Source organism: Corvus hawaiiensis, chromosome 5 (assembly GCF_020740725.1).
Source record: "Corvus hawaiiensis isolate bCorHaw1 chromosome 5, bCorHaw1.pri.cur, whole genome shotgun sequence".
Classification (NCBI taxonomy): domain Eukaryota; kingdom Metazoa; phylum Chordata; class Aves; order Passeriformes; family Corvidae; genus Corvus; species Corvus hawaiiensis.
The window spans coordinates 62,269,580-62,291,790 of NC_063217.1; the positions used below are offsets into that span (position 1 = coordinate 62,269,580).

Consider the following 22,211-nt stretch of genomic DNA (forward strand, 5'->3'; position numbering starts at 1 on the left):
AGCTTATTCATTCACCTACATATTTTCAATTAAGAACTGACAGCATGATGCCTCTTCTCATGGCCCATGCCACTCATATAGCTAAATCTACACACTTCCTTGATAAATCCCCTCCAAAATAAGGCAGATTTTCTTAAACAGTTCAGTGGAAACTATTTGTAATTAAGTCACAGAATTCCATTGTGCTTGTCAGACAACATTTCATTACAGTGTCATTGTATTACCTTGTCATTATCCTTCAACTTAGCAGGGCTTTTTGCCTTAAAATTCAGTTTTGCCCTAAGCAAGATGCAAACTGCAGCCTTGGGCACTTTTGCCAAAGCTCACAATCCTGTTGCTGTAAACACATGCACCTAACAGAGCATCCCAAAGAGTACAGTCAAGATTCCAAAGCATCACTGCAGTTCAGTTACTGATGATCAACTCCAAGAGCAGGAAGAAAACAAAGGCCCCATAAACTGACTGTGAAGGTTCTCTTAGGAATCATATATTTAAACCTTCAATCAAAACAATTCTTGTTCCATCTACAGAGAAATACATCACAATCTACACCTTAAAAGAAATATTTTATATATATACATACCCCAATATTTAGAGTAGATTTTTAAATGTGTTACCTAAGCTGTATTTTATGTGTGTATGCATATAAGAGGCAGGCATATTTTTTAAAAAGTTGTCCTTACAAAGCTTCCTATTGTGAGTGCAATCCAGGAAAGCTCAAGCTCACAGCTAATATCCATAAATTATGACAAACACATTCATTAACCCAAAGCTTGCATGACCAGTTCATCTTAACAGTAATAACATAACTCAGACCACAGTTGCTCTAGGTTCACCTTAAGCAAAAAGTCTTTGCTGTGTCTCACTTGTCTTACCACTGTAACCCTTTTAACATAAACAATTTCCTTCTTAAATGCCTGCCATGCTAAATCTGAAAACACTTCCCTATGTATTTGTCCTTGTGTAAGTGCATAATGGGAAACAGGAACTGTTTTTCTGGGAGACTACATTCTAACAAGATTTAAGTTTTTGATTTATAGAACAGTAATTTTTTTTCAGCATTAAATTTAATTTCTCCTTGCTGAAAGGAAAAGACTACTTAGAAATGAACTCGGTTAAAAAATCAGGAGCTCAGTTGTTTTCCAGTTAATTACAGATTCACTAATTGAGTCTCCCTGATAAGACTTCATGTTGTACTTTCAAGATGAGCCTGCATGATGAGTCACTCCTACCCTAGAAAGGATAAACACCAAGCCATCTATCTGTCCTAAAGTACAAGGAGAGGATAAAAAAAGGAAAGAAAACCAGGTTAGAAATCTGTAGAACTCAGCTACAATTGGTCCTTTATGTCGGAGACTGGAGTTTCCATGATTCCAACATTAAGTTCTCAGGAAGTATAACTGTTTTAATTACATACATTTAGAGAACAGTAGTAATGCCACATAAGACCCATTAGAAATATAGAATTTATTTCTCATTACATTCAGACAGCAATACACTGCAGATTTGGACATGCCATGTCTCATATCACAGCTGACTTACAGATCCTATGTTTATAGTTGTGATAGCTATTGCTGGCCCAGAAAACACAAAATGTGTTACTGGAGTAGCTCTCTTGAGAACTTCAAGCCATTAGCAATAATTTTTGCAGATGGGTACTCTTGACAATCCACAAAAATTCATCAGTCACAGCCTACATTATCCAACCTTTACTGTACCTTACCTCTACAGCTCCAGAGCTCAAGAAAGCAATTTCAACAACAGCAGTGGACAGGGAAAGTAAGGACTTGCCCCTTGTCTTCCCTCAGGCAGCAGTTCTCAATAAAGGCAATACCATGTTATAAGGCCACCAAATTCCTCATGATCCATGATCTGTGCTTTTGGCAGGGCAGCTCCTTTCCCATCCTATAGGCTCTGTGCAGCCCTTGCTTCCATTCCCTCCTTGCACATCCAGGTGCAAGCTAACAAAAAGAGTCAATCTTACAGTCCTGACAACATCCTAAAACATGTTATTTAAGTCATCTACAACAAAAAGCCTGTGAGCAACAGGAAAAAAACCCGACAAAATTGTGTTATGTTTAAACCTTTCAAGTACCATGAACAAGAGGTATCTTCACAACCAGTGTCCTGACAGCATCTGTTCAGTGTACTTCCCTTCATCCTCACAAATACAGAAAAACTGGGGTGGTTTTTTTCATCTTCTAACTCTGCAGGCATTCAGCTTGAGAATACCAGGAGCTGCAGTGCATCATCACGTGAAGAGGGAGAGGGGCAGGAGAGTGAAAGAGTGAACAGGGAGGAACACAGACACTGCCCTTGGCAGGCTCTGCACCAGCCACACACAGAGAATATGCATACACGCAATGAAGGATTTTGTTTTCTTGCTCTATTTTTTGCCAGGTTGGTTTTTTTTTTTAATTATAAAAACCACATTATTCCTGCTAAGGCTGGTTGTGCAAAGTTAGTTTTCAAGAACCACCACTCAGTCTGACTCAGTTCCTGCAGACAAGCTTCCTATTGATCCATTTCTCACTAGCATCTTGCTGTAGTTTTTCTGCTGTTCTTCTTTGAAAGTATCTTTGACTTTCGCTCGTTTCAGACCTCCATCCCTGGAACAGAGAAAGAGGGAACAGTAAACCATCAGGACTGTTATGGCTATTGCTATCAAACTGTGCATTACAATAACTATCTCAATCAACTGTAGAGTTTTAATCTAAATTATTATCATTAAAGGCTTTTCTTCAGAACTTCTTCAACATCCAATTTTAAGCACACTTACTAAAACCTTTACCTTAAGCCACAATACTTACGCAGTCCAAATTTTAAATTCAGCCCATTAAAACAGCCTATTCATGTTGGGAGCAGGCTGTATCTACAACACAAATCTCTGGCAATCTGGGATGCTACTTCCCCCGATTGTAGAGGCAGCCAATCTTCTGCAACACTACAGTCCTACCTTGCCTTGTATTTTTCAGAGCTGGGTCTCATAGTTAAATCTATTTGCCCATTCTCTTCATCTGAATTTTGCTCTCGAGTCTCTGTCATATGAAATCTAGGCATTATCCTGCTATTTACCGAGGAAGGACATGAGAAAGTCAAAACAATGCTTGAGGCTTTCTGCTCTATTTTTTGTTGTCCATCAGATTTGTCAAGTAACTTCACTTTTGCTACTTAACCACAGCAGAAGTCTCAACATAAGAAATATGAGTGGACCTTCTTCAAAAGCATCAAACCTTTACATGACACACACTGCATGCTACATGCTCCAAAGGCTTTATACATCTTTATTTTTACTTTGACATATGTGCACATGGAGTTACTCCATTGTTTTCTCTGAGTGGAATAAAGTGCTGTTGAATGATATCTGTCACAAAGTAAAGGAGGGAAAGCACCTCTCAGTCAAACTAACCACAAATACCCCATGAATTCTAACAAGGATGTCATCACTCACCAGGGGAGTTCAGTCAGTCCTCCTTGGCGAGCAATGGCTGACCTCACTCTGTTGGCAAACTGAACAGCATCTTCATCTTCCTTCAAGGGTCATAAATCCAACATAATCAAAGCAGAGAGAAGTCAATTGAAGCAGGCTTTCATAATGTTTTTTATCTGCTGCCTCATCAAATTAGCTTACTGCCAAACAAACCATCCCTTATCATGCCAACATCACAATCTGATGTTCCCATGTGATAATAACTCATTTTTCCCCTAGAGTGTTGAAATTAGGAGAAAATTTTGCTTCAACAGGATGGAACATTAACACTACTGCTACTGTGAACAGTACTGCATTTACTGCTATCCTTTGCATATTTGATGCACTGCTGACAGCACCAAGCGGCATCAGGAAAAGCCAAGTCCAATCATACATCAGCCAGCACTGACAAAAATCCAGTATAAAACTCGGATTTGGAGACATGGGGTGGGTAGAGGTTTTGGGGAGGGAAAAAAAGAGTAAAAGCACACTTGCAGACACAGTCAAGCTCTTAAACAGCAATCAAACAGATGCTGGATTACCTTTCTAACCATTGGCGGCAAGTACCACACGTTGCAAACAATGGCCCAGCTGGTCATTATTCGCAGCAGATAGCTCACGATGTTGTATTTGCTGCTGTTCCAGAAGGCATCTCCAAACTGAGGATCATACTGCAAAGGATCACAAAAAAAAAATTATTAAGCCTTTTCCCAGACTATCACAGCCTCTCAGACCTGGGATTACGTGGCAGAACCAGCAGCAGATGCCACCCACTTGCCTGAACAGCCAGAAGAGTTAAGCCTGCTGTGAGCAGGATGCTTCTCTTCCCTTCAGCTCCAGGAAGGACTAGCTGGATTTCTCTTCCTTCCAGCTTTCTGGAGGAAGAAGCTGACCCCATCAGGGCCTACCATCTAGGCTCCATAGGCCGAAGGACTTCACTTTAATTTCAGCCACTTATACTCCAGGAGCCATCCACAGCATGCATACAATTGCCTGAGATACTGTGCTTTCAATAGCAGCTGTATTGAGACAACTTCCTGCCCCTCTGACAAAAACCCATCCCAAACTCCAAAATTCAGCAGCTAGCTATTTCCACTTACTTTGATTGCAACAGGATAGATTGTCCCTCCTATTTCAAAGCTCCCCTTCTTGAACATCATCACAGATGTATTGTTTATACAGGTACCTGTCCATAAGATAAAGTCATTGCTTCACACAGCCATTTCAGTACAACACACCACCAATGTAACAGGTCTTACCCATAAAGGGCCTGCATTTGCTGCTCAGTGAGTTAAGCATCTCTCCCCTGCTTACTTTTATCCTTTGTCTTGTGACTGACTCCCTGAATGAAGCCAGAAGGTGTGCAACACAAAAAGCACAATACTGAGGTTAAATCCGTAGGACAGTGAATTGATAGTCTCAGGGCAAAATAAGCAATCTTCCCGTTCTTCTGCCTGGAGAAGCAACGTCCAGGGACAGTATTGTGCTGTCTTCATATATATTCATCTTATATTAAAGATGAAAAACAAGAATGCCCTAACAAAGTTGAAGCCAGAGGTGAAGATAGATTTGAGCAGCAGAAGCCATGAAAAGAGAACAGGGATGACATCAACACTGAATGGAGATAAGTAGTTCAGCTTCTTACCTTCTGGAAAAATTAAGATCGGGAGCTTGTTTTTATCTGCCACGTGCTCCCTGAGTCTGTGGAAGCAGAAGGAAAGTTTAAAAAACAGCTCCTTTCCACTCTTCTTTCCCCAGGCAGGTGCATTAAAAATATCTTTATGTATTACATATGTTTGAAACCAAAGCCTTTTATCAGACACTAATTTGTACTTGGTTTTCTTTTCTACAAAAACTGAAGCCATCCCTTAGGCCCCTGGAGCATTACACTGAGGCAACATCCTGTTTCCTTTCCTCCGCATTATTTTACTAATGACTGTCAGAGAAGCCAACAATTTTATGCCATTAAGTCAGTCCAACTAACTCTGATCAACTCAACCTTCAAGAAATTGCTTCATAAGAAAAAAAATTATTGATGCAGTGGTCCATCCAGATTCTGTGCACTTAACAGCAGATTTCTTAAAAAGGGGACTCCTAAATGCCTACAGCTCACACTACTTGAATAACACTTGGATAACATGGCAAAGCTGTCCTGCTCTGCAGAGGCCAATAAGCCAGTGAAGAAGTTAACCTGTCAAAATTAACCTAAAAAGTTCTCTACAAATTAGGAAGAATTTTTATCCCTGTACTACAGTATTCATGGGTATGCTTTTGGTGACATTCTGCAGAAAACCACTTTTGTACAGCTTGCTCTTATAACAAGACATTTTGCCTCTCACCCAAACAAAAAAAGCTTTTTATTTCTAGTGGCTCACAATTTCCAGTGAAACTGAGACAGTTTTTGTCACAGAAAGCCCATTTTATCATCAGTATTTCTCTTCAACAGAAAGTACCAGCATTTAAGTATCTTCACATCCTTCCAAAATGCATACCAGAATTCATCAGACATTAGTTATTTTGCTGATGGCTTCTCAGCTGAGATGCTTTTTGAGAGTCTGCAATTCAGACCTCACCAGAACCTTTGGTCTGAACCATGACACCCTGTATAAACGTTTCAGGCCTTCCCTGGTGACATTTTGACCACAGTGTACTGCACCGAAGCTCACACAAGCAAGCACATTCAGGTCGTTCCGAGTGATGCAGTGTGCCGCACACCATCCCTACAACTCGCTCCCAGATCCTCTCATCTGGGTCTTTGACTGCCCGATGCCTCTCCAGGGAGGCAGCCCAGAACACACCTCACCTTTTTGTCACTAGATGGCGGTCCTTGATCTCGGAGCGCTCGAACCAGACGTGAGGACAGGCCTTGACTGTGGCTCGCTGGATAACGCCCATAAGCCCACCGTGAACCTGGCCCACCTGCAAGCCCAGCAAGACACATCAGTATCTGAGACACCTGAAGGGCAGAACTTCCTCCTCTCCACCCCTCCAAAAAAATCCAACAAACCCAAATGCACTGGGAGGCTGCAAACCAGGATTGAGCAGTGACAATAGAAGTGTTAAAATGCATTCACTTGAGAGGATCTAGACACTCACATGGAAGCCTATCTCAAGTACTTCACCAGATGAAGAGCCCGGCATTGACACTCCCAGGACAACTTCCCCAGCACATAATATAGACCAATTTCAACACAATTTACACTTTTCCCCACTGACCAGTGCTCAAGTGAATATCTCTGCTGTGAAAGTTAAGTACTGAAGTCTACAAGCCGTACCCCACAATCTTTCCCTTTCCTGGTCCCTCTCCTGTGGTCACCTTAGAGCTCCTCATACCATTGCATAGCATCCATCATTTGTCAAAATGATCGCATCTATCGGTGATGTGTGGTTGGCAACACAAATTCCTCCTTTCTGAGGTCTGTTTTCCCTGCAATTACATATTTTTTTGTTAGACTGCTAGTGCACTAAGCACCACATTACACACACAACAGTTCCATGAAGCTGTCAGGTGAGTCAGCCTCTAGTGTGACATCAATTTGCACCTCAGGAGAGCAGTCCCCATTTCTAATGGGATGCTCACACACACATACAAGCATAGACACACTTTTGCTCACTCACTTGTTATGGTAATGGATAGTACCAGACAGAGCTCTGACGAGGATGCGGGAGCATGTGAGGTGAACCACTTCACTCAGGTAGTTTTTCACACTGAAAGAAATCAGACACCTGAAGCATCCTGGAAAGCAGTTAGACACACATGCAATATTCTCCAGCCTACTCAACACAACTCAGGGCTGAAATTTTCCTGGTATTCTGGAGCACAGAGGGATATTCCCAGCTCTACCACTCACTCGCTACAGCAGCTCAGCCAAGATATGTCATACCCTTGGTGCCACTACGCTAGGCAAGACTGTCCTCTCTTTGCTGTGTGTTTTTCATCCCAACCCTATTACCTACCCTACAATGCCCCATTTGACTATCTCATGGCAGTAGGAGGAGCCCATCAGAAATCATCAACCTCAGTGCCAAGACTGGCAAGAACCCAACCTCAGCCCAAATTCAAAATGCCGCTAAAAACAAGGTCCCAAGGTCCACAAATTCGTGGGTGAAGTATCAGTAGCCTGTTATAGGTAAAATCTGTTCACTCCTAATCTTCAGCTGTTTTGACTGATGCAACTTGGCAAGTTCATCCCTCACACACAGTACCTACCTGCCATTTGGCAGCTGTCCCACCGCTGTTGTTCCCACAATCATTGACGTAATCCCGATGGCAGCGAGGGTAAAGCTACAGACAAAACAGACATTAAACCAAAATAAGTAGCTTTGCTCATTGTAATAACACTTTGCCCCTTTAAAATGGAAAGGGATTGCAGAAATTCGATTATTCATCAGATACTTGACACATGCAGTTCTCTAACCCAGCAATTCCCGGACCTATTGCTTAAAGTCATGGTGTAGCAAAGGCAGCAGATCCAGATACTCCCATGCACACAGTGTCAGGGAGACTAGAGCTTGCCCACCTTATATTTATTTTGTCAATACATGACTCAGGGGAAGCATTAGTGAAAAAGATGACCACCAGCCCTACTCTACTCTCCACAGTGAATGGGCAATATAAAAGTATTCTGAAGGGCTTCTTAACCTAAAAGAAGCCTTTAAGCAAGTTAATCTTCTGTATCTGCCAATGCTGCTTTTGGGTTAAAGAAAGCTGAGATGACATTTACCAAGAAAACAGAAATATACCCATTCCCAGACTGACAAAATCCCTCGGCACCAGAGCTTACCGTAGGGGCAGCAGGAAGCAGTACCGCACTATCACCCCAACAACCCACACCACAGTCAGCCTCACGCTGATGTAATGGAAGTTGACATTAGTCCTCGTGAGCAGATTCCAGGAGAGCAGCTCTTCTGAGGAGAATCGTTGAGTGACTTCATCTTCCACAATGGCCTCAAACCCTTTTCTGCAGAAGTAGAAAATGTGGGAGAATTCGAAGTCCGCTCGATGCAGACGGGCAATTTCTTTCTCCATAGGCGTTTCATCCCTTTCAATGATACCTTGGGAAGGAAAGGGTAACCACATGAGAAAATAATTCTGTGAAGTAACAGTCACCCTCCACACCACTTGTCACTCTGCATTACTCAAGGAGACAAATCTACTGTCAGAGCCCCTCCTAGGACTGGAGGAGAAGCTGTGCAGTTGAACACAGCATACTCTGCAGGAGGCCAGTTCCAGCTCCCCTTCCTCACACCAACACCCTGAGCAGCAATTATATCAAGTTCTGTTACCTACTGAACACGAAGAAGAAGGCTCTTTTCTTTCCCACCATCTGGCATGTTCTCAACTCAAACTTTATCCAAGATTCTCTTACACTTTCAGAAGAAATCAAGTGAGACTTTGGCCTTTCAATTCCCTTCTGTGCTCTGTGTATTTAAGAGTATTCAATCTCCTTGATGAAGGCTTCCCTATCCCCTACGCCCATCTCTTGCCTAACATTCTGGTGTCCCACAGCCACAACACAGCCAAAGCCCCAGACCACAACACTGTGCATGGATTAGCTTTGAACCAAACACACCTCCCTGCCTTCACAGCACAAATATTTTCTGTAAGTACAGGCACACCACACTATTCTTTTTATTTTACTTAAAATCCACAAAAAAACCCTCCAAAACACCACATCAAAGAAAGTTGTGCCTAGAGGAGCCTTGATTTAGTTCAGCACTAACAACTGTTTTAGTTGAACTCTGACTACATCACACCTGGAAAGAAACCTGGAGAGTTCAGAACTGCAGTGCGAACAGCAAGTATTTCTCCTCCCCCACCCTTTTCATTTTTTAAGCTCATGGTCTGATAAGCACCAATTTCTCATTAGAGCTTTCAAAGGCAAGGACAACTTGTGTAAGCTAAACAAAGCTCAAGTAGCTGCTTGCTGGTAAGCAAGTCTGGCTCCAGAAAGTGATGACCAAAGAAATCTAGAGTAACAGTTAACCAGAACAACCATCCCCTGGGACACTCAACTTGGATTACAGAGGTCCAAGTTCAGGCTGCCACTCTGTCAGACACCCTCTGATAAACTGCATAATCTCTGTGCTTGCACGCTGACATAAAAACGGGAAAGGACATAGCACCCAACTTCTTCAAGCTACTAGGAACTTTCCAAGTTGTAGGATGTATTTTTGTAGGAAATCTGCCTCCCAATGAAGTCTTGCCAGCAGAAAATCTCTCAACAAATTTCCTGTGCCAATAATTGTAACATTTAAATTACAAGTGATATGGAAAATCTTCATATCGCACTGTACCATACATATGGGATAACACAGGAAGCTCCAGGATACAAGTCCCCCAAATCACTGAGGTAAGCACTGAAGAACAGCACTGCAACAAAACCTACTGGCACCTTCAGCTTTGAACTTGACAGCCACGACTTCCAATTGTACCAGCGGGCCACCTCACCACATCATCCTATCACAAGCCTACAAACATAAATCATTAATATGGTATACCCAAAAAGCCACATGCTCTTCAGGATCTAAATTATACAAGCATGCATCACATCAACCATTTACCAAAACGGACTACGCTTATGTCATACATTAAATCCAAATCAGAAATCCAGTTTTTGATTCAATTTTTCTCGCACTTGGAAAAATCTCCAAACTGTGGAGCATCCAGGACTGTAGGCCAGTCAGTCCAACCTGTCTGCTCTGTGCTGCTGGAGACAAGGTTGTAGGCAAGAAACCAGGGGAGCGCTCCAGCACCCATCACACAAGTACCACCCTTCTCTCCAGTTCCCAGAGCTGGGAATGTTTCCTCCTTATCCAGCCCTTATTTTTCCCCCTTCTTCAGCACCAGTCAAGCAGCTGGCCCATCTGGCTCCAGCTTCTCAGCTGAACTCAGCCCAGGGCTCAAGTTTATCACACTGCTAACAAGTTGAGATAGCAGGGCTGTAATGTCTTGCCTCATCAGCCTTTGCTGTCCTTGTCACATGACATCACATACACCAGCTGTCCTGCAGCCTTGGGACAGCTACTCTGAGCCAAGATCTCAGCAGCACATGAATGTATTATGAACAGAATTAAACACACGCTGCTCTGGTGATGTACTTAGCCTTCCTGTAAACACAAGTCACATTTAACGGCCTTTAATCCCTTGGCCATAGGCAGAGATGAGCTTGCCAAAGACAGCACTATGCAGGAGTACAGCAAACATTACTCTGAACCAAAAAAAAAAAAACCCCATAGTCACTGTTTTTCTCAGTGTTGCAGTGCAAGCCCCAAGCCTTCAAGCTCACGTACTCCAGTCAACTAATTATACCAGGCTCAAATTTGACACTATCTACTTACATAGTCAGTAGATCTACTTAGTAGTATCTACTTAGTAGTATCTAGTAATAAGCTCCTTAGTAGTATCTACTTATGTAGTAAGTAGATACTACTAAGATTATTTACATAAGCTTTTCTTTTAGTGGATGTAATTTTCAAAACTTATTAGCATTTTTGTCTTTTTTAAGCCCACCACCTTGAAGCAACACAGTCAGCACCCACACAGAGCTGAGAGCTGGTCATTCAGCTGCAGTGAGACAGACACCTACCTTCCGAGTACCTGCTCAGCGAAGAGCTACCACTGGGTCCAGCACACACTGCCCTCTAACAGAGAAGGGCCTTGAAGCAACAGCACCACATAATTCCCCACATAACCACACCAGCCAACATTTCCCTTGAAACTATTCCTTATCACACCACCAACACAGGGGCACTGGCTGCCCTTTCTGCCAAGAGATGTAAAGCACACTGGATTTGGTACTGCAGAGAAAGGTGGTGTCTCCTCAATTGTGCCCACTTGTCTTTTTGCCTATTTTTTTTTTTTTTTTACTTAGGAACACAATTTCAAAGTGTTTGGGGAGGACCATTTTTGCTCTGCCAGGGAACAGGAAAACTTGCCCTTGCACATACATCTGCAGTGCTCCCTCAAATCCTGACCCACCTCCTAGTGATGGCTGGATGGTCAGGAAAGACGTAAGAAGTGGTACGTCCTTTCAGCACTTACACATAGGTGTACACACACAAAAATTTACCTTTACTCTGTTTTAAATCAACTACTCTGTAATTCATTATCAGCAGGAGTTTCTCCTCCCTCAGTAAATATTGTGTAATGTAATTGGGCCTCTCTGTCTGCTCATGTTCCGTCACCTGAGGGAATGCCAACTTACATAATGTACTGTTAGACCTACACCTGCCCTGGCCCTCAAGTACTTTCTTCCACACCCAGGAACTCTTAATCATAAGTCAGTTACTCCTACGCTTAAAAAATTCCCAAGAGCAAGATATGGAGCACAGCTTGGCACTGCAGAATTCATGTCTCCCCATACTTTCTCAAGTAAGAACAGTTAAGACTCCAGCTTCCTGCAGAAAGAGCCACCTCCAGTGGGGAAAGGTTTTAACTTTTTATTTCAGATATACAAAGGACATTAAAAAGGGCTTCAGCTACCATTGTGATTGTGTATCCCCATCCATAAGACTGCTTGAACATAGCCAGCATGTAACTATCTATATGAATTACCTCAGGCCATTTTTACTATCTCTAATGTTCCTCCAGGCAATGGAGTACACTCAATTCAGCGCAGGTTCTGAACCACTACACACCTCTCAGCTGCACAGATAAGAAATAGCTACTTGTAGCTTTTGAAAGCTCATAGGACGATCTACTAGCTAGGACCTCTCTCCCTTGATATCTCTTTACTAGAGAAGAAATAACTGTGTAAGAATGATCAGATGTCTAGGAGGACAACAGCACCTTCTGTGCAGCTAAGCTGCACAGTAGGGTCTCTTGCACTCTCACTGGCCTGTGATGTGATGGGGCACTGTCAGCCTTACAGGAAGAAAAAGGATATCTTCCTGCATCACTGACAACCTGGGAAGCAGACAATATGGCAGTGACATTGTCCGAAAGGACCTCTAACCTTGACTTTCCCCCTTTCCTCCCAAAAAACCTCACAACTTTCAGGACACTGGTGAGTGATAAAGGATGTTCTTCTTCTCAGCCACTTGAAAGTCAGCAATTAAACAAGGCAAGCTCTAACCTGTTCTCAGAGCTGCTGTGCAGTACCACTTATTACCACAGGTGCTGACAGTTGCATGTGCTGCCATGGAAGCCAGTTCCATGCCTGGCCTGCAGACAGTGAGATGCCAGTGTTCACAGTATTGATAAGGATATCCCTTTGGAGCTGAAACACGCACCCCCAGTTCGGCAATTCAGTCCCCATTGCTGGATCATGTTCACATGAGCTAATCCATAGGCTCAGGTAACAACTGACTTGTTTGCTAACTGGCAAGCTGGGCCTGCTTCCAGCTGTGCTGCTAAGGAGAGAGCACACAGAAAATGCTCACCCTGCTGCCAAATGCTGTCAAAACAGAGCAATTGAATAGCAATACTGAAACATTCAGGAACCAAGAAGAAACCAAGTGCTAGCTGCAATGTCTTGTTCAGCTTTCTCCTGTTTCCTGGGCAAACTCAGACTTCTCTCATGGCTCCAAAGTCTTAAAGCCAACTGTGACCTACTACAGCCTACCACGACTCACACAGTATGGGTTAAGATATAGCAAAAGAACTAATTTCAAAATTGGGCTAAAGGAAGAAATATGAAGCAACTTTTCAGCTGTCTTTCTACAGATAGTGAGTGTAAGAAGTTTGGCAGACACTGATATTAACTCCAGAGGGTAAAAGGTCAGTAGCAGCAGACTGAAAAAAAGACAAGTAGCCCACCACACACTTTCAACTTGCAGTCCTACCACAGAAAAAGCACTAAGTTTGGGAAAGAAAAGTGCTGTCCAACAAACACTCAAATCTCTTCAGAGAATATTTAAGTGCACTCTAATGCTGTTAGCACTGAGATAGCTGGCCAGCAACCCTGCAAGCAGCAAAGACAAATTTCAAGATGAAAATCAACCTCATATTTAAACTTGAAAATTTCCATCAGCTGAGAACAGTCTCCATCTTCAGCTCTACTTTGTTTTGTTAAACTTCATGTTGTTTCATACCCTTCATTTCCTCATGCCCTGATTTTTCAGCTACTCAGTACAAGACAGTAGAAGCAGCATTTTATTCTGCAGGAACTGTTTGCTAGCCAGCAGTATTGCAAAACAATTAGGTACATAAGTCTGCTGACTTTCACTGGGATAGAGTTACTTTTATTCACAGTGGCTGGTACTGGGGTGTGTTTTGGATTTGTGCTGAACACAGGGTTGATAATACAGAGATGTTTCTGTTATTGCCGAGCAGGATTTACAGAGCCAGGGGCTTTCCTGTTTTTTGTGTACAGCCAGGCTGGTGAGGAACTTGGGGGTGCTTGGGAGGGTGGGAAGAGACACAGCCCGGACAAGTAACCCAAAGTGACCAAAGGGATCTTCCGGACCATATGGCATCATGCTCAGGATATAAAGTAGGAAGAAGGAGGAGGAAAGCAGGACATTTGGAGTGATGACGTGTTAAAATAAGTCATCATGTTACCCATGATGGGGCCCTGCTCTCTTGGAGAAGGCTGAGCACCTGCCTGCCCATGGGAAGCAGTGAATTAATTCCTTGCTTCACTTTGCTTCTGTGTGTCGCTTTTGCTTTCCCTGTTAAACTGTCTTTATCTCAGCCCACAGGTTTTCAGGCTTTTACTCTTTGTGATTCTCTCCCCAGTCCCGCTGGGGCAGTGAGTGAGCAGCTGCCTGAGGATAAGCCATGACTTTCAGTGAGCATGTAACACCCCACCTCTTTTCCAGTTCTCTCATGCACACATCTAACTGCTTCATTTGAGAAGGCCTCAGCACTCCCAACATTAGAACATTAGTCTTATCAATGTGACTTTACCCCAAGCTCTCACCATTAGCAGTAGGAGTCTGTGGCACCTGCGGCTGCGGCTTTCTGACACCTTTTTGTAACCGGATAGTGGCCCACTGTTGAACAGAAAGAAAACATTAATTCACAAATGCAGTATTCACTTAAGAAAAAAAGTTACCAAAAAAACCAACAGTTAGTCAAAGACATGTTGTGATTTTCAAAGAATATCTTCGCCAGGTAATCATCACTCACCTTCTTCAGATGTGTCTACAAACCCAAACCTATACACAGTTCTTATGAAGAAACTCAGAGTAATTCACAGTAATTAAAAAAACCAAACCAATACAACACTCAGTGCTAGTCAGTACTTCACCACCCTGGTTTCAGTCTTCAGAGAGCCAACTCAGCACTCCACAGCTGCTTCAGTTCTAGTTCAGATACACGGCCACCAAGAGCCTGAACGGCCTCTGTCAGCCTTGCTACTGGCACAGCAACCACTGACTCCAGGCTGCATGGAAAGCCCCAGAAGCCAAGCTAGACACAGGACACACAGCACGTGTTCACAAAGCTGACAGACACATCACAACCCAGCCTGCCTTCTTTCAGAGTAGTCTCATCATACTGAAGCAAAAAAACAGAAGTCCTAACTGTGTTAAGTGAAACTCAAGCCTGCATATAGCTGATTTCACTAAAACCAAAACCAGCATTTGCAGTCATGGGAAGTTTCAACTAAATTCAAACTCAATCCAAAAAGGATTGCACCCAAGAATTTGCCAAGCTGAACAAACCTGGCATTTCCCTTGACTGTGCAACTGCTCATTTCTTGGCATCTTCACAGAATCACAGAATGGTTTGGGTTGGAAGGGATCTTAGAGGTCACCTAGTCCCAACCCACTGCCATGGACAGGAACACCTTCAACCAGATCAGGTTGCTCAGAGTCCCATCCAGCCTGGTCTTGAACACCTCCAGGGATGGAGAACCCACAGCTTTTCTGGGCAACGTGTTCCAGTTGCCTTCTCTTCTTCAGGCTGAACAGCCCCAACTCTCTCAGCTCTCACTTCGAAGCTCTGAGCAGCAGAAAAACAGGCCAAATCACCAGCTTTAGGGTGAGCTAAAGAGAGCCCCTTCTCCCCTGCCCTTGGGAAGGGCTGCCAGCTCACAGGGGCTAACCTGCTCTTTGCCAGTGGGCGGTCTGAGAGAATGAGATTGAAATAGGGAATAAAGTAAGCTTTGCTCTCCAATGAGTGTCAAAGCTTCCCAGCTGCCCTGGTTCCCGCAAAAGCCTCTGGCAGAACCACATCAGAGTCAGGAGACTTCCTCTCATTTCAAGCCCTGATGAGGCTGGAGCCAGTTTAACCTGTTCTCAGGGCAGAAGGCTTTCTTGACCTCCATCTGACTCAGTTCCAGAGAGCTTTCATATAGCCCTCTATCTCAGGCTTCATTTTTACTGAGTTAACAATTATAATACTTTTTCCACCCCAAAGCCTGTGATGTCAGAGTAGCCCTTCTGGCCTGAATCACAGCTGCCTACATGGCAGCTTTGTTAAGGGATGGAAAGCTCAGTCCATGAAGGCTGATTCGGTGGTTACCCATTATCCACATCAATTCCTCCTCCACAAAACTCCTTTCTATTTCTAGGAACATCGTTATTATGGGCATTTTCAAGACAGACAGGTGACCTGGTAGAAATGAGCTCATATCAAGAGATCAGGATATTATCCTGTTCAAATCATAATAGCTTAATCAGTATCAAAGGCATATTTTTTAAGAGCATACAGATGATGCTCAGTCTGCACAGGAAGGACCCAGCCGCATGTTAAACCACGCATTTTCCACCTTCCCCCTCCAAATGAGCTGTGGGACATAGGGAGATGCAGTTCCCTTTTGAAAGGTCAGCATCCTGACTCATGGCATTATCTCCACCAAGTAACTTCCCAGTATGAGCCAGTACTGCTTACTGTATCAGATTTTGCTGAATCACAACCTACCCTGCCAATACAGTCACTCATTTTCTCAGTTCTGCTGCTGCTAAGGCAATAGCTCTCCTAGAAATTAACTGTAGAAATAACTCAGTACTTTCTGTAGTACTCAAGTACTCTCAGTAACTTTCTGGCTACACATCAGTCTTAGCAGTACTGTGACCATAGAAGTTCTGGGAAATACCAAACCAAAACACTGCTCAAGGAAAAACCCATTCACACCACTGCCATTTTACATTTTGTCTATGAAATGGATTTGGGGGTGCACCGGGACCAGCAAATACATTTACACAGTAATTTCTGACCAGATTTGAACCACTACATTCAACGAATTAAAATCTCCACAAACAGCTAAGTCACTCAGCACACAGAAGAACAAGAACATATTTGGCTAATGGTCTCCGCCATACACACTAGCAGAAAAAATAAGTTTTCATCTTTCAAATCCTCTCAAAGGGGTAATCAAACCGTGGAATAACATTGTTTGGTGCTCAGAAAGAGCATGCAACACTCCCTTCAGAAAGCTCTTGCTACAGAAATCCTGCAGTTACTGGTTCATACTAGACTGTATCAAGGCCTGATCCTCAGCACAAACCATGAGGACACAGGTTATTGAGACATGCCTTTGTAGTGCCCAAGAGCTTGCAACACCCTCCTGTACTGCAGTATCTTTTGACATTTTGCTACGCAAAGGAAACAGTGGAATCTTCCCAAAGCAGAGAAACTGCAGGGCCATGTAACTCCAGTCAGTTTCTAATGCTCAGACACATTTATCAACCCTATTCAGAAAACCACATTCCTTCTTCCTACGTGGTCTGACCTTTGCTCCTGTTGGGGTTTTAGTTTAGTCTTAGTTTTTTTCCTGTTAAAGGAATTTTCTCCCATATGCATGTTGCTAGGGGACAAATAGCTGTACTTAAGAAAGACAAAAAGGGGAGTGGGGCGGGCCTGGCTACTCCTTTGTCTACACCTGGGTGTGGGGTCAGTTTGCTCTGAGCGTCCGGAGAGAGAAGCTGCAGAGAAAGGAGCTGCTGCTTCTTTCTTTTTGGCCGTTCTTTCTTCCTGCTGGAAACAACGCCGGGACCCCAAAAGCCGCTTTCCCTGCCCTGCTGGAGGCCGAGCTGTGGCTGCCCTGCCCCGCTGCTGCTTCGAGCTTTCGCTACGCTGTAGCCCTGCTCGCCCTGCCTGCCTGGGCCTCCGTGGGGTTCTCCCATCTGGATACATCTCGCCTGCCACCCGGGATTTGCGTCCGTCCCTGCCGTTCCAGCCTGCCGTTTCAGCCTGCTGTTCCTGAGAGCCCGGGATCGGCTGCCCAGGGGTTTGTGAAGCCTTTGTTCCATCCTTCCCGGGATCCCAGGGCACCAGAGCCGCGGGTTTCCCGAGCTCGCTCCGGAGCGCCCCCTGCAGCCGCGGGGGAACCATCGCACCTGCCCTGCTCACCGGGAGCCGCCAGCGCCCCTGCCGGCTGCGAGCGGAACTGCACCCGAGGGGAAAGGGCCTGACAGCCGAGAAGGCTGGGACTGGGTTTGTGTTTGCTGTTACTGCCAGAGTTGTTGTTGTTTTGTTTGACTGGTTATATACATATATATATATAGTAAAGAACTGTTATTCCTATTTCCCACATCTTCGCCTAAAGGCTCTTGATTTCAAAATATAATAACTTGGAGGGAAAAGGGGTTATATCTGCCACTTCAAGGGGGGCCTCTGCCTTCCTTAGCAGACACCTGTCTTTCAAAACCGAGACAGATCTTGGCGCCCAATGTGGGGCCTGAGGGCATTAAGAGATAGAGGTGAAAAAGGAATAACAGTTCCTCGATAACTTTATTTTGTGTGCTGGATATTGGAACCTTGTTAGGCAGCACTATGTGGTCTAGTTTACCCTGGTTTGGGTGGCATGTAGCCGTGGCTATATTCTTCCCCTTTGCAGCTCCTTACTTGAATATGGGTCCTCTGACTAAGGCTACCATTGCTGTTATCTAGCTTGCGTTATGGGTCAAGAAGGTGAGGAATTCATGGGTTTTTAACTTCCTCCGGAATGTGGGCACATGGATAAACAGCTATCACACACTGAGCACATGTTTTTGGGGTTATGTTAACAATGGTACCTTCTGTGAGGAAATGACACCAGGGGAAGTTTTCTCCCAACCCCTCAACCAGTTCTTTGGGCCCACCTCATCAATTTTCGAAGGGTTTAAATTCCCTCTGAATACTAACCATCTGCTGCTGATAGGCCTACTCTATTTAGCATTCAAGGATAAGTTGAGATTGGCTTGGATATCTACCCGGACACCAGCCCCAGAGACTAGAGATCCTGCCCCAGAACCTGACATGGCCCCAGAGAGTAGAGTTCCTACCCCAGAGCCTGATCCTGCCCCAGAGCCTGACACGGCCCCAGACACTAGAGATCCTACCCCAGAACCTGACACGGCCCCAGACACTAGAGATCCTACCCCAGAGCCAGAGCCTGCCACAGCCCCAGACACTAGAGATCCCGCCCCACAGACTGATACTGCCCAACAGTCCACCTCAGAAATGGACTACCCAAACTGGGTGGGGGTACTGGCAAAAGAGATGCAGGAGATGTGCCAAGAGATGGGTCAGGTGCGCCAGGGGATATGCCAGGAGATGGGCCAGGTGCGCAAGGAGATGTGCCAGGAGATGGGCCAGGTGCGCCAGGAGATAAGCCAATTGCTAAGGGAATACACCTCCTCAGCTAGTGAAAAACCCTCTCCCTGCCCCAAAGAGGGTGAGTCCGATGGTGCAGCAGTGGAACCCACGGATGTTACAACCGTCCAGGCTTCAGCTGAACCACAAGGACAACCACAGCCAGCAGCAGTCGCCTCTGTGCAAAGGAGGAAGTATAAGACCAAATCAGTACGACCAGTTAATGATGATGGGCAACCAGGGCCCTCACAACCAGCAGGAGAGCCAGAGCCAGAAGTCATCACTGAGTCCCTGTCGCACGACAGTCTCCGTGCTATGCGAAACGACATTGTGCGAAGGGGGCGTGAGCCTTATACCACCTGGCTGCTTCGGGTTTGGGACCTTATGGGCACAAGTGTGCAACTGGATAGTGGTGAGGCAAGGTATCTGGGATCGTTGACCCAGGACCCAGGTGTGGACCAGATATTTGTGAGGGAGCCAGGGCCTCTCTCTCTTTGGGAGCGGCTCTTAATGAGTGTGAGAGAAAGGTTCATTCACAAAGAAAGAATGCAGGAGTATCATCATAGAATGCAGTGGAAGACACTCGAGCAAGGGATCCAACAGCTAAGAGAGGTGGCAATATTAGAGGTACTCTTTGGGAAGGATGGACAGCATGATAATGACCCCGATAAGGTCAGGTGCACAGGACAGATGATGTGGAACCTGGCAAGGCTAGGGCCATCGCAATACACCACCTTCATTGCAACGATTGATGCTGACAATACCCGAGAAACAGTGGGCTCTGTTGCCAACAGGCTCAGGCATTATGACAGCATGATCAATGGCCCGCTGAAAGCTCATGTCTCTGCTGTGGTCCAGGACCTCAAAGAGGAGATGAAGGAGATGAGGGAGGAGATGAGGGAGGAGATGAGGGAGGAGATGAGGAGGGTCAGTGTGGCACCAGTGCGAGTCACAGGCCCCCAAGTCAGAGCCCGTCGTCCCCTTGCTAGAGAGAGAGGGTACACCCCACGAGCTGAGCTGTGGTTTTTCCTGTGTGAGCATGGGGAAGACATGAGAAGGTGGGATGGGAAACCCACCTCTGTCCTGGCAGCGTGGGTGCGTGAACTCAAGGAGGGAGGCACTAACCGAGGGGGTTCCGCTAAGGTGAAGGTAGCCTCAGCCTCCCGTGACCGAGCTGCCAGGCATTACAGAAGGGAGGATGATATGTCGGATCCCCTTGAAGGTACCTCGAGCATGTACGCCCAGGGAAAGAATGATAACCAGGGCTAGAGGGGCCCTGCCTCTAGCCAGGAAGAGGCACGGGAGAACCGAGTTTTCTGGACGGTGTGGATCCGATGGCCTGGCACATCAGAGCCACAAAAATATGATGCATTGGTTGATACTGGGGCACAGTGTACTTTAATGCCATCGGGACATATGGGGGCAGAACCTGTATCCATCGCTGGGGTGACCGGGGGATCACAGCAGTTGACCCTTTTGGAAGCTGAGGTGAGCCTGACTGGGAAGGAGTGGCAAAAGCATCCGATTGTGACCGGCCCAGAGGCCCCGTGTATTCTGGGCATAGACTTCCTCCGGAATGGCTACTACAAAGACCCAAAAGGACTCAGGTGGGCATTTGGGATTGCTGCTGTGGAGGCAGAGGGCATTAGGCAATTGAACACCCTGCCTGGACTATCTGAGAATCCTTCTGCAGTTGGGCTCCTGAAAGTGGAAGAGCAACGAGTGCCAATTGCCACCTCGACAGTGCACCGCCGGCAGTACCGGACAAATCGAGATGCTGTGATCCCCATCCACAAGATGATCCGCGAGCTGGAGAGTCAAGGGGTGGTCAGCAAGACCCACTCACCCTTCAACAGCCCCATCTGGCCTGTGCGCAAGTCTGACGGGGAATGGAGATTGACTGTGGACTATCGTGCCCTGAATGAAGTGACTCCACCGCTGAGCGCTGCCGTGCCAGACATGTTGGAGCTCCAGTACGAGCTGGAGTCCAAAGCAGCAAAGTGGTACGCCACTATTGACATTGCCAATGCATTCTTCTCCATTCCTCTGGCAGCAGAGTGCAGGCCTCAGTTTGCCTTCACCTGGAGGGGCGTGCAGTACACCTGGAACCGACTGCCCCAGGGGTGGAAGCACAGTCCCACCATCTGTCATGGACTGATCCAGACTGCACTAGAAAAGAGTGAGGCTCCAGAACATCTGCAGTACATTGATGACATCATTGTGTGGGGGAACACCGCAACAGAAGTGTTTGAGAAAGGAGAGAGAATAATTCAAATTCTCCTGCAAGCTGGTTTTGCCATCAAGAAGAGCAAGGTCAAGGGACCTGCCCGAGAGATCCAGTTCCTGGGAGTAAAGTGGCAAGATGGACGACGTCAGATTCCCACTGAGGTCATCAATAAGATCACAGCAATGTCTCCACCGACCAACAAGAAGGAAACACAAGCTTTCCTAGGCGCTATAGGTTTCTGGAGGATGCACATTCCCGAGTACAGCCAGATCGTGAGTCCTCTCTACCTGGTTACCCGCAAGAAGAATGATTTCCACTGGGGCCCTGAACAGCAGCAAGCCTTCACTCAGATCAAACAGGAAATTGCTCACGCCGTAGCCCTTGGCCCAGTCAGGACAGGACCAGAGGTGAAGAACGTGCTCTACTCTGCAGCCGGGAACAATGGTCTGTCCTGGAGCCTCTGGCAGAAGGTGCCTGGTGAGACTCGGGGCTGACCACTGGGATTCTGGAGCCGAAGCTACAGAGGATCTGAAGCCAACTACACTCCCACAGAGAAGGAAATCCTGGCAGCTTATGAAGGAGTTCAGGCTGCCTCAGAAGTAATCGGCACAGAGGCACAACTCCTCCTGGCACCCCGACTACCGGTGCTGGGGTGGATGTTCAGAGGAAAGGTTCCCTCCACGCATCACGCCACCGACGCTACTTGGAGCAAATGGATTGCCCTCATCACGCAGCGCGCCCGAATTGGAAACCCAAGTCGCCCTGGGATCTTGGAAATAATTACAAACTGGCCGGAAGGTGAGACTTTTGGGTTATCTTCTGAAGAAGAAGAGGAGCAGGTGACACGTGCCGAAGAAGCCCCACCATATAACGAGCTACCAGAGAGTGAAAGACAATACGCCCTCTTCACTGATGGTTCCTGCCGAATTGTAGGCGCTAGCCGGAAATGGAAAGCCGCTGTATGGAGCCCCACACGACAAGTTGCACAGGCCACTGAAGGAGAAGGTGGATCGAGCCAATTTGCTGAGCTCAAAGCTGTCCAATTAGCT

General features: G+C 45.7%; 1 protein-coding gene across 1 annotated transcript in view; it reads right to left on the reverse strand.

The window, feature by feature from the left end:
• Positions 1-1,448: 1,448 nt before the first annotated feature.
• Positions 1,449-22,211, reverse strand: part of GPAT3 (glycerol-3-phosphate acyltransferase 3) — a 30,344-nt gene continuing 9,581 nt past the window's right edge. Inside the window, exons 2-12 of the mRNA XM_048304479.1 lie at positions 14,335-14,407; positions 8,254-8,524; positions 7,680-7,754; positions 7,088-7,177; positions 6,803-6,896; positions 6,273-6,388; positions 5,115-5,170; positions 4,570-4,655; positions 4,012-4,140; positions 3,452-3,531; positions 1,449-2,609 (exon numbers count right to left, since the gene is read on the reverse strand). Coding sequence (XP_048160436.1) covers positions 2,483-2,609; positions 3,452-3,531; positions 4,012-4,140; positions 4,570-4,655; positions 5,115-5,170; positions 6,273-6,388; positions 6,803-6,896; positions 7,088-7,177; positions 7,680-7,754; positions 8,254-8,524; positions 14,335-14,407 — 1,197 coding nt within the window. The 3' untranslated portion in view covers positions 1,449-2,482. The remainder of the gene's footprint in view (positions 2,610-3,451; positions 3,532-4,011; positions 4,141-4,569; positions 4,656-5,114; positions 5,171-6,272; positions 6,389-6,802; positions 6,897-7,087; positions 7,178-7,679; positions 7,755-8,253; positions 8,525-14,334; positions 14,408-22,211) is intronic.